Source organism: Numida meleagris, chromosome 1, assembly GCF_002078875.1.
Source record: "Numida meleagris isolate 19003 breed g44 Domestic line chromosome 1, NumMel1.0, whole genome shotgun sequence".
NCBI classification, from domain to species: Eukaryota; Metazoa; Chordata; class Aves; order Galliformes; family Numididae; genus Numida; species Numida meleagris.
In genome coordinates, this window is record NC_034409.1 from 61598436 (window position 1) to 61610824 (window position 12389).

General features: G+C 36.6%; 1 protein-coding gene across 7 annotated transcripts in view; it reads left to right on the top strand.

The window, feature by feature from the left end:
• The window catches only part of ERC1 (ELKS/RAB6-interacting/CAST family member 1), a 300339-nt gene that overhangs the window by 231261 nt on the left and 56689 nt on the right, over positions 1-12389 (top strand). For all 7 annotated transcript variants that reach the window (XM_021389632.1, XM_021389660.1, XM_021389603.1 and 4 more), the window contains one exon: positions 9274-9418. In XM_021389632.1, coding sequence (XP_021245307.1) covers positions 9274-9418 — 145 coding nt within the window. The remainder of the gene's footprint in view (positions 1-9273; positions 9419-12389) is intronic.

Here is a 12389-nt window from a genome sequence, read left to right on the forward strand (position 1 = left end):
ACACAGACATAATTTAAGAACAATTGTTTTCACTCTGGTAATTGTGGTTGTTTGATGGGTTATAATCAATGTGAATGCCATTATTCACCTTCCAGTCTTAAGATTTGGCAGCACTGGCTTTGGCAACTGAGTGTTTTGACACTGTAGCAGTGTCTTGAAGAACTGCAGTTCCTCTAGGGATAAGGAACTTGCGGTCAGATTTGGGTTTCTCTTGTTTAGTCAGGGTGAGGTTTTAACTGGATCTACAGGCTTCAGGATACACAATCCGTAGTGCTGACACCAGGGAGGGGGCAGGAGCCTAGAAATGCATGGATGGAGCCATTTCTTTCAGCAAGAGCCCTGTCTTATATCATCTTAAGCTGATTGTGAAACCACATGCTAAGCCAAAGCTCAACCTGCAGTTGACCATGTCACAGGAAAAGAAGCAAGAGCTGACTTTCTTATAAGGTCATTTTTCAAAATCTAGTGGATATATTCTGCTAGCCTGTGTTGCCTGAATGAAAATTGTCCCTTTATTTACTCTCCTTTTGCACTGCTTTTAAGATGCGAAAGAAGAAAGTCCGTGCAAGTTTCAGGAATTGCTCCACAGAAAAAGCAGCTCTGTGGAACTCAGAAGACTTGTGAGTACTCCTGCCACTCCTCTAGTTTTTACACCAAAGGCTGGTCACACAAGGATAACTGTCTTAAAAACAACTCTACCCTTTATAGGAACAAATCACCAATAACATCAGGTGCCGGCGTTGAAAGTTCTTTCTAAACTGCAATCTTCAGAAGCAGCCACTTTTCAGGGACAAATAGGTAATGCTCATGCTCTGTCAGTTTAGCAGCTGTGATATGCAGCAGCCTTTTTGGCACTGCAAGAATTAATCAATAAAAAGCTTCAGAAATTAGGAGTTGATTGGAAAGTCCCTCTATGAAAGCTTTAGATTTTCTGTTGGAATCTTTGGCAGCCACAGTCTAGAACTGTACTGAAATTCTGAGTGCTCAGACATGAACGATTAGGAAACACAAATTTTTTCTTCAGGTGCCAAAATGGTAAAATAAGGCTGAAAAGTTCCAAGTAAAAGAAGGATTAAATCATTGGCAGGAAAGGTGGTACAAAAGATTTATAAGGTAAGTTATGACTGTATTCAACATGTTGAGGGAAAGGACTTTGAAGCATGTTGTCTGTCAATCCTAGGAATGATGCTTTGATGATTCTAGGCATTTAGGATGTTAGAGATAAATAGTACAGGACAGTCCAAGTAAGTTACGAGTATCATATTTATTTATTTATTTGCAAAGACAGCACAAATGATAATGCTTCCTGTGTCTAAAGACAACATTCACTATACACACCATTCATGCAAAGGAAAATTAAAGGAGTGTCCCTTGTGACCACACAACTCTAATTGCAAATAATTTATGGATTTATCTCTTGTTTTCCAGTTGTGTTTACTCATAAGTGGTGACACTGAAAAGAGCAGTGGAATGGTATAAACTCAGGATGTTTCAAGTTGACAGACGATTTCTTATTTTCTTCTTAGTTTGTCTGAATATGCAATTCTTTCTTACACAATGTGATTCTTATTGTAATTATGATTTGCAATTTTATCAGCATTAAACATTTTCTGTAGGCTTTGAGTAAATATGGCAGCTGTGAGGGTTTAAATCACAGAGCTGAGAAACTGCTGAAATGCCATTCAGACAAGACAAAGGTAACTTCTTGATTCAGGAAGCAAGTACAGGAGTGGAAGGGGTAGTATTATCCCTCTCAAGTGAGGGTGTAAGTCTGCGTTTGGGAAATTAATTTGCAGCCTGAGGTTTGATTGCTGCCAGCTGTAATTAAAAGAGCAGGTAGTACATATTGCCAAGTTAGATTTTTTCCCACCTCTTTGCAGAAAGATGTTGCTACTGTTTCTCTTGGACAAATATTTTACTTGCTATGGGATTATACTTTGTGCTTTTCATATGGCTGCATCTTAAATACTGCAGAAATTGTAGATGGTGCAGCATTTGGCAACTTGCTTTAAGTAAGGTACTGATCTATTAGCATGTTAAAATGGCATTCTCTGGTCTGCCTGCCTGTATCTTTTCCAAGTTTAAGAACCTAATTTTAGTACCTAGAACCTTGAGTGAACTGCCTCCTTCCTCGTGAGCTGCTGCAGTTGCAGGAATCAGAGTTGCAGGATGATGGCTTTACCAGGCTCTCAGAGTGCTGAAATCTGAAATTTGCTCTCAGTGTGGTTCAGGGCAGTCAGAGTTTCTTAATTTTCTGAAGATACTCTCTAGCTGGCAAAAAAAAAAAAAAAAAAAAAAAAGTGAGAAAAAAACACTGAGTTTGGAACTACCATTGTATATGCATTGACAGAGTAGTATGAGAAGGACGTTACTCCTAGGATAACTACCCATTGGCTCAGCTGTTTGGTGTGCTGTTTTACTAATTACTTTTTAATAGTTTATCAAGTGTGACCCAACCAACCAGTGTTATTCTACCGAACTCATGAAGTCACTAAATACCATGTCCTCCCACTTCAATTTTCTAAACTGTCACCTAACTGTCTGCCTAGACATCATAATTTGCCTGGATAATTTTTTATGCTGTCATCACTTTATGGGAGGTGTTTTGTTTCCTTTTCAAATCATATGAAGATTGCAGTTCTTATTTTAATGTTGATTTGCCAGATTAAGTCTTACAAATGTCTGCAATAGAAGAGGATTGGAAGCTTGATGGGTATTTTCTGTAGGTTTTAAGTGAATAGTGATTGCAGTGGACTAAAATCAGACAACTGATGCAAGTACTGTCCAACTAACAGCTCTTTCCTTCTGTGGCAGCTGATGCCTGTACAACTGGAGACTAAACAGTTTATGAAATAGCAGAACGTTTCCACTTCTAAGTCTTGTGCATTAAAGGCATGCCAGGCGTAATTACAGTTTATTTTAATATACCAAGTTGAGAACTCTGGCAGGTCGGTCATTTCTCACAGAAGAGCAGTAGCATCTACTGAAGGAGCTGACTGGATTGCTCTGAGTTTGTACCTACCTACAGATTTGATCTCCATAATGAAAACAGACCTAATCGAGTTAGCCCAGTTCCTCAGTGACATTAAAATCAATGCTGCTGCTGATCTTGACATTGCTTTTATATTATCTCATTTGCACTTTGAGATATACCCCACATAGGAAAAAGTCTCATTCTTTGTAATGATACAGAACAATGTGTTTTTAATGTTTCTAATTGGAATTTGTGTTATTCATTGAAATATTGTTTGTGTATTTCAGATAGATTTAAAATAGTTACACTTTGAAACATCATTAATTCAGTGCACATTGCATCCTGTTACTCCACCAAATGATACAGCTGATAAATATTTGTGTGTTAAAATCCTCTGAACTATGCTGTATAGTATAAAACTGATTTTTAAATTCACTTTGTGATAGTTTTTATCAAAATAATTCCTCTACTTTACTGGGAAAGAACTGTGAAGGACTTGCGTGGTCTTCTGAAACCAAGTGCTATAAGGCATTGTTTATACATCTTGATTTTATTATTTGTATGCCGAAGGACAAGCTTGGTTACTCTGGTAGGTAAAACAGTTAAAATGTTGTAGATGAGCAATTTTTATTACTTCTTATTGGACTTATCCTGCTACATCTCATTATCAGTATAGCACACTGGTCCTGCAGCGCTGAGGGTTTCTGAGTAGTTGGAAAGTCTCATGTCCCTGTTTTCAAAAATATGGTGTGGCTCACCGAAGAGGAAAAAGAAGAATTAAATAAGACTAGTGTCTCCAGTACCCCAAGGAGATGTGTAAGAAGATATGACTACACTGCACACTGGATTGTTTGGGTGATAAAGGTACTTGGCAACTGAATCCATATGAACTGTAATTTCTTATTTTCCAGCCTCATTCAAATACTTGGTCACTCAAGCTGTAGATCACTTATTTATCCTCATCGAGGCCCATACAAAAAATCTCATATATAAACATGTATATTAGATGCTAGCACCTACCATTTGTACTAAGGTTGGTACAGCTGAACTATTCTCTAAGAATAATATTATTCAGCATCTGAAATTAAATGTTGTCTGACTTTAAGCCCCTTCTTCTGTACTTCAGAAACATTTAGAAAACAGTGCTGTGCTGAATGCCTTTTATTTCTAGAGTTTGCAGTGTTAGGAATATATAATTGTAAAAAAGTACATTGTTCTAATTTTTAAACTTTCATTTAAAAAAAAAGTCTTTATTTGATTAAGATTATTGATTAGACATTCTTAATGCTTTGACTTGATTCAAGGCCTGTAGTGGAAACCAAGCTGAAATTTAAACTATTGCCATCTTGTCCTGTTATCTTCCTACAGTTAGATATTTACATTCAAGGTCTGAAGGAGTTGTGACTTGGCATACTATTCTTTGTTGTGTCATGACAAAAGTATTAGGATGGCCAGAAGATGCTACTGGACAACCTCCTCAGGAGTGCTTCATAGGCTTACAATATTTGTCATCAGAAGAATTCAGTTATGGCAATTTTCAGTGACTTCTCTGCTCTGCAATTATCACTGCCTTCCACATGGTATTTCAGTCTGCTGAATCCATCTGCATCTTAGAGTTGGAATCATTCGTTATCATTGCGTCTTTGGTATCAACTGTAAGAAGACTCAGACCCAGCTGTACTGCTGAGAAAATGGAGACTGGGAGTGAATCAGAAGTACCCCAAAGGACAGCTGTATTGCCATATTTATCTTCAGAATACATGCAGCACCATCTCTTAAGAACTGAACTTAGTGGTCTTGGTACCGCTCCAGTCTGTGGCGATCATTATTCTCTTTCAGTGAAAGGCTTCAGCATAAATGGGGAAAAAACCCCACTTCTCTATAGTGAGCTTCTTTTTGTCCAATTCAGAGTTAATCCTAACTCTCTTTTCACTAAATTTTCTTCTTCTGTTAATATTGAAGCCACCTTACTGCCTCATTACATCTTCTGAGCTGCAGTAAAGCTCAGTGCAGGCTACAGAGTCTGCTGAGAGATAAATAGAATTATAGGATAATTTAGGTTGAAAAAGACCCATAAGATCATCAAGTCTAACCATCCACCTAGCACCACCAAGTGCACCACTACACCATGTCCCTAAGTGCAACATCCACACGTCTCCTAAATACCTTCAAGAATGGGGACTCCATGCTTCTCCAGGCCTGTTCCAATGCCTGTGTACCCTTTTCATTAAGAAAGGCTTCCTGACATCCAACTTAATTTGCACCAGGGGAGGTTTGAAGCCGTTTCCTTGCATTCTACAGACAGTGCTCCCCCTGCTGAGTTATAGTTGGCACAGAAATACCCGACATAACATACATGGATTGTGTTTATATGAGCTGGTGTTACACAGCATTTTAAAAGATCAACATCTTGGGTTCTGCGACAAGTACAATCTTCATCTTGCTTCAGTTTCAGAAAACGTTCAGAAAGACGTAACTCTTTCACCCCATTTCTTGACCAGCAGCCACATGTCACAGATAATACAGAACTGAAGTTTTGAATGGTAGGATGTTTTTTTCTAAGCTGCAGCAGTGAAGTTTACACAGTGATAAATATGTGACAGATCGCTATCCATTATCTCACTGTCCTGGAATTTTCATTTAAGAAGTAGAGATGAGCAACAAAACATTTGTGAGCAGAAGGTAAGCCTTACATTCTCTTTGAGGCACCTCAAATTTCCATACCAGAGTAAAGGCTACATAGATACTATTACAGAGATATTCTTGGCTCTGATCCTGAATCATCAGTGAGGATTGTGGATTTACTATTAAAAGAATAAGTGTTTCTTTAGAATCAAAACAGATTACTCTAAAGAAAGTGAAAATTACCAGAACTCCAAACCAGTCTGTCTTTCCCAGGATACCGATAGCTAGAAAAAGCAGAGGTCGTGTATCATATTTTGTCACTTCATTCTATTGATATTTTTCATGTTTTAGGCAGACATCCAAAGTTGGACACTTTTCCATAAAGGAAAAGCAACGAAAACAAAGTTGCAGTAATAATGCAGCCATTATCAGTTGTTCCCACACCTACCATGTTGATTCTGCAACTGGGAATCTGATACGTACCTATTTCTTTCTTCATGGAGTAAATGTATTTAGAATATCTCTCCATTATTTTAAAGCATCTAAAAACGCCTGACTTTGTGGTATCATGTCATGAAGTACAAGGAATAAATTAAGGTGCTGATTTCTCTATAGTCTAGGTAGTATATAACATATGCAAGATCTAGGCACCAGATGTGTCATTTTTGATGTGTTGTTAATCCACTTAAAGCAAGCTTACTCTGTTTACATGCAGAAGAAACACATAAATCCAGAGAGAAATTCCATTCACAGAAAGTCCATTGTGTAAGTCTATTCTGCTGTCAAATGGTGAAAAGAAATTGGTCTGTTGAAACACGTTGTTTGTTTCTTGAAATACACAGTTTTACTTTTTTTTTTTTGCTTTTTTAAAATATGTAAACTGGATATATGGCTTCAGTTGAAATTTTTATAATAACAAACATCTGTATATGGACAATAATCAATGGAGCAACAGAGGGGACAAAGAAAGATCACATATTTGCAGTGAGGTTTTTTTTATGCTCTAGTTTCTTCTGCCTATACAGTGATAGAGGTCTTCAGCTTAAACTGGCATAAATATTTCTTAAGAACATGCTCTCAAACTCGGATTGGAAGGAAGGCAGGTCATACTTCATCATCCTTTTCTTACCTAGATCTGTAATCCCTAAGAAAAAGTTGTTATTCCATTCCCAGCTATCACTTGTAAAAACAGTCATGGATTTTCTTATCAGTGAGTCATGTCAGTTCACCCATTGTCTTAGCAAAACTCCACACCTTTCAAGTGAGAGCTATGTTTGTTTTTTTTTCACCTGTAAAAATAATAAGTGCTTTTTTAAATGTGATGTCTCGTCCATACAACTCCCAAATGAAGTTGCTTAAGAAACTAGTGGCTTCTACTCTGCTGCTGTGGAGTCCATGTGCCTTTCACAAAACTCTTCTTAATCTATGGTCTGAAGTGCAATGCTGGCTACTGCTGTGCTGGGTTAAAGGGTTGCAGTCCTGAGCTTCTCAGAAGCTACTGTCTTCTCAGATGTGTCAGCATAACTGCACATGTAGTCAGTTCCTGGTCCCATTCTATTAAAATGATGTATATAGGGTATTTTAAGAGGAAAAACTATTGTTCAAACTTCTTGGAAGAGCAAGGTCAAGAAGCAAATATATGTGCCGTTGTTATTACAGTTTGGAGGAGGGATTAGTATGTATCCAGGACAATAAATTCTTCAAGCTCAGCTGCAGCCAATGCAAACTGTATGACTGCTTCCTACATATTTAGGAATGCTTCTCCCTACACTCTTGATTTAAGCCTGAATTCCCTGACGGAATTATTTCACTCCCCATTCTCAGAAACACTGCAATAATAGATGCATCTTTCCATGCTCAGTAACATAAAAAAATCTGTGAAGTTTTCAGCATCTAACGTAAAAATTTCCATATTCATTTTGTACCGATCATTTCCCTTTCCTAGCCATAGGCTTAGAAGTCCATTGTGTTGGATACATATGCTTAAAACATCAATATTAAATGATAGTGGTTCAATTTCTCCATTTTTTTCCAAATTTTCTCAGTCATGTCTTCTTTGACATGGAGCCAAATGAGTACTTTTTGCAGCAGGTATTTTTGTTTTATCCACAATTACAAATTCAAACTAAGATTAAGTTGTTTAAAAGGAAGATACAGAAGGAAAATGAGAAAGCTGATTTAGTCTCCTCAAGAAGTAGTAATAGATGATTTAGGAAAGGAAGATTTAAAGTCATTACTATCCTTAGCAGTCTGTCATTGTGATCCTAAATCAACAGATTATGAAATGGTCTTGATTATAAAAAGATCTTGATAACAATTGGATGTATTGGTATAATTAACATCAGTCTTAATTGATACACTAAGCTTCTTCAACATTTCTTATATTTTTTAGATAAACAACTGTTATGGTGATGTCATTAGTGTAATAATTGCTATTGACATGATTAGCAGAATAATTTTAGCACCTTTGATTATTCTTGAAAATGGGAATTTGGAATCTTTACTACTTTGACTCCTTTCATAACTAAATTTTTAGATGAAAGGTAGATAGAAAATCTGTAATATTCCAGTTCCCTTTTTCTTCATCACTCCTGCATGATAATATTTTTCACACAATGGCTAGGAAGGACTTCTGTTCTACTCCTTCTTCACACAGTGGAACAGCATGCCTCTTTGTTTTGAGGTCAAGGACTTGCCATCCCTATTGGACAACAATGTTCAAGTTTTCCTTTATGTTCTCTTGTACGTTCTGACTTGGCCACAGCAACTAGAAGTGAAAATTATGGACAGAAACAGTTGTTTTCCCTAATGTATAGCAGCCCTTTGAGTTCAAGAATTGCTGCTTTATTGACAGGGTTCTTGTCTTTATCTCCCCTCTTTCCACCACCTACAAAATGTTTCAGAAAACACTGGGATCATTGTGAGAGTTTTTTGATATTGGGGAAGAGCATGGTAAAGTGGTGTTTCTATATCTAGTTATTACAGTGCTATGGAATATTCTTGCTTAAAATGTTTTTTCAAAGCTGCAAAAGGTTTGTGACTTTTATTTTAATTACTTAAGATTTACACCAAAGAGCCCATTATTATATTGGCTACTTGCAAACAAAAGTCAAAGAATAGCTCAAGCATGCTTGAGGGCATCTATTTCAACATCTGTCTTGTAGGACAAAAGTGTCCATGTCATCATATGCTTCTGGGAATACTCTGTATTGTTCAAGTGATTTCAATAAAGTTGTCGCATGCCACCTCCCTTCTAAAACAGCTGCATGAATAGGCAATGTAACTTAATGTAATTTAACACAGAAGTCTTGTGATTAGTCAAGTATTTTTGTGTGCACTCTCAAAATCCGTTCTGGAAATGTAAACCAGTATAAGGAATGAAAATCTTCAGCGGAAGAAGAAATAAATGGTAGTTATTAAAAATGGAGCAGCTAAGCACAGAATAATAACATATAATAATATGTTTTTCTTATCCTATAAGCAATATTTTTGTATCAGCACTGTCATCTTGTGGAGGGCAGGTGGGTCTCGACTTCCTGCTCCACCGATGGACGTATAACCACAGTAACCATATTTATTTCTGCTGAGCAGAGTTGCACGCTGCTACAGTGTTTATGGTATGTTCAAGTCTCTCAGTTTCACAGTATAATCATATACCTACATGTGTTTTTCAGACAAGAAGCCCTTCTTGCTGCCATTAGTGAAAAAGATGCCAATATTGCTCTGCTAGAACTTTCATCCTCTAAGAAGAAGACTCAAGATGAAGTGGCTGCCCTCAAACGAGAGAAAGACCGCCTTGTGCAACAGCTTAAGCAGCAGGTGAGTAGAGGAGGAATAGGAAAGAAACCAGTTAATAATTTAATGTGCAACTATTATCTTGATTTTTGGAACTAATAATACATTTGTTGGGACAAAAAGTACATAAATACCGACTTCAAACTAGCTACTGATTGTGAACTCTGTAAAACATAGTGGGAATGAAACAGTCTCAATAGTAAGGGAAGTTTCTTTGTGTCCCTGCCTCGTTAGTAAATGTGTGGTACAATATAAAGGAAACTGAAACAAAAAGACATTTATCTTTAACTTCCAGAGGCTCAGGGAAGTGCAGTGATACTACTTTTGGTGTTCTGTATTTTTCTTGTCAGGGAGGAAGCACAGACTGAAGAAAATTCTTGCTGTAAAGGTCAAATACATCTGTTACACTACAGTCTCTGCTGTAGTTCCTAATCTATGACAGAAGCTCTGTAAGGGAATGGCAGCTACTTGAGTGGAATGTGGGAGGTCTCATGCTAGTGATGAGATTGGTCCCTTTCTATTTCTGTTCCTTTCCCATTTCTATGTTATTTTTGTGTTAGCAAAATGATCAGAAAAATTATATTTCTATTCAAGTTTTTAAAATTATATTTTGGTGTTAAATGCAAAGTGAAAAACACACTGCCAATGAAAGAACGGGGAAGCAGAAGGCAACTCTGTCAATAAGAGATCCAGAATGTGTGTAGATTTTTCACTTTAACACTTCTGGTGGGTCCTGTTACATTCCCTGAAAGAGCATGTAATACTGCTGTCAATCCAGTATCAACTTCTTCATTGTCACTAATTCCATCTTCATCAAGTTTTATGTGTATTTCATTTGTCAAACATTTTATTTTTCTTGCTGTCAAAACCTAAGACAAGAGCAGATCTGGTCCCTAATAGGGGATTTCTCTGCTTCTTCCTTAGGAAATACAAGTAGGTTACTGGTCATGTGTTTTTAAAATGGCAATTATTTACTGTTTAATTTTACAGCAGGAGTTGCATAGTTTTACAGTAGCTTTAAAACAAGTAGAAAATACCATTTACTCATTTACTTTTGAGCAATGGTTGTAATTACTTTCACTCATCATTCAGATGCCCTCCTATTAGGACAGAATTCAGAAGTGTTGACAGCAACTGTACTTATCTTCTGAGTGTAACTGTCTGTAGGTATAACAGCCTTAATATATGTTACTACTCATTTTAAGAGAAATTGGATTTTTTTTTTTTATTAGTAGTTCTTGTCCTGAGTTTAAATTGTAGCTCCTTCCTGCATGTTGTCCTTCCTGGTTTCCTTCTGATTATCATTGGTTGGTGGTCAGAATGATCTTTAGTGTTGGTTTTTGTTTTTTTTTTTTCTACTGAAAACTTGTGTATATGCAGTTTGTATATTAGCATTGTGATTTTCTATAGTGTCCTAAGTTTCACTTAGATGATTTTTAGTATGTTGTAATTCATATCACCGGTTTTCAGTGCTGATAAGTCGCATAATGTCATATGTTGTTCCTTCAAAAGCATTTCTCTGAAGGATGCCCATTCTAAGTGCTTTTATGCATAGGTGCAGCATACTTAATTTTCAAAATAAACAAATGCACAAGAGATTAGCTTGAATTTTTTCTTGCTATGACCTGTATAACGTGAGGTCATTTCTGGAGTTACATGTCATTTCTTTTTTGGAACAGTAGCCCTTTTTAAAAAAATTCATTGGAATATCCAAATGCCTTTGAAGTTTCTGATTCCAAAATTGCCATTATCTACAAAGACTCATAACTGTTCCTCCTCTTAAAAGAACCTTGAAGAAAGCAAACAGTAAATCATAGCCTCCTCAAAACATCTCTGCTATGAGCATTGTATATAAATAGTGTATAAGCAGTATAAGTAGAAATATAAAATCATAGATAACAGGACTGCAAGCTACTATCCAGTGCATCCCCAGTCTCTAAGGCAGAATATATGTTTATATATAAACAATTTAAACTCTATTAAAGCTATACTTGTCATGCTTATTTGATATAACAGAGATTTGACATAATCTATCCTACCTTGTAAGAGTATATCATCTTTTGTCCTTTTTTTTGTGTGCCACCTTTAATACTATTGAAAGAAAAGCTCTTCAGAGTTACTTATCATGGATAGTAAAAAAAAAGCCAACAGGCAATTCACCAACTCTATATGCTATAAGGGACCTGACATCATATTTATTTATTCAATATGAGTAGTTTTAATGCTGCATTGAGGTCACCAACTCAAATCACCAACTACAGCAGCTCCAGACATAGGAGATGGAATAGAAAAAGGGCTATAAAAAGGCTATGATATTTTCCATGATTCTCATTACAGATATAGTCAAAGGGAATTTCATTTTTCCATGTGCTTTGCAAATAATCTGTTTATTTGCCCCTTGTGGTCCTCTTTGGTTATTACAGGTCAACCAAGGTCACCAGCTTTGTGTTTTCAAGTGAAGTCACAATGCCTCTTCATCAGTTTAGATTTTCTCAACATATATTCTATTCTACATCTCAAACAAAAGTCCATCTCTGTTAGCAGCACCAGGGGACTATATCACATTTCAGGAATGTCTTAGAAGTTTAGCTGCAGTTCCTAACATTCCTGTAGAAATTGTGAGTGAAAAATCATTCAAACTTGTATTAAACATTGTTCAAGAAAAACAGGCAATGCTGGTTAATCAAGATCTTGTGGAAGACTTTGAAAAGCAATTCTGGATCTCAAAAAGTTTATTCATCGCTTCAGATTCAGCATTGGGATCCTGACCTCAGTAATTCCTTCCTTGTGTCTTTAATACTATTTTAGGACTGTTGAGATCCCTGATAAGTATGTTGTATTTCAGTCCATTCCATTTCTAGGAAACACTTGCAGTTTGTTGTGGGAAAGCAGTTCTTTCAGTTGGCTAGCGAGCACAGTTGACTAAGAGGTTCCAGTTTCCACATACGTAGGATGCAAACAGAAGTGCTGAGCAATATCGGAAGGAGGTGGTTTG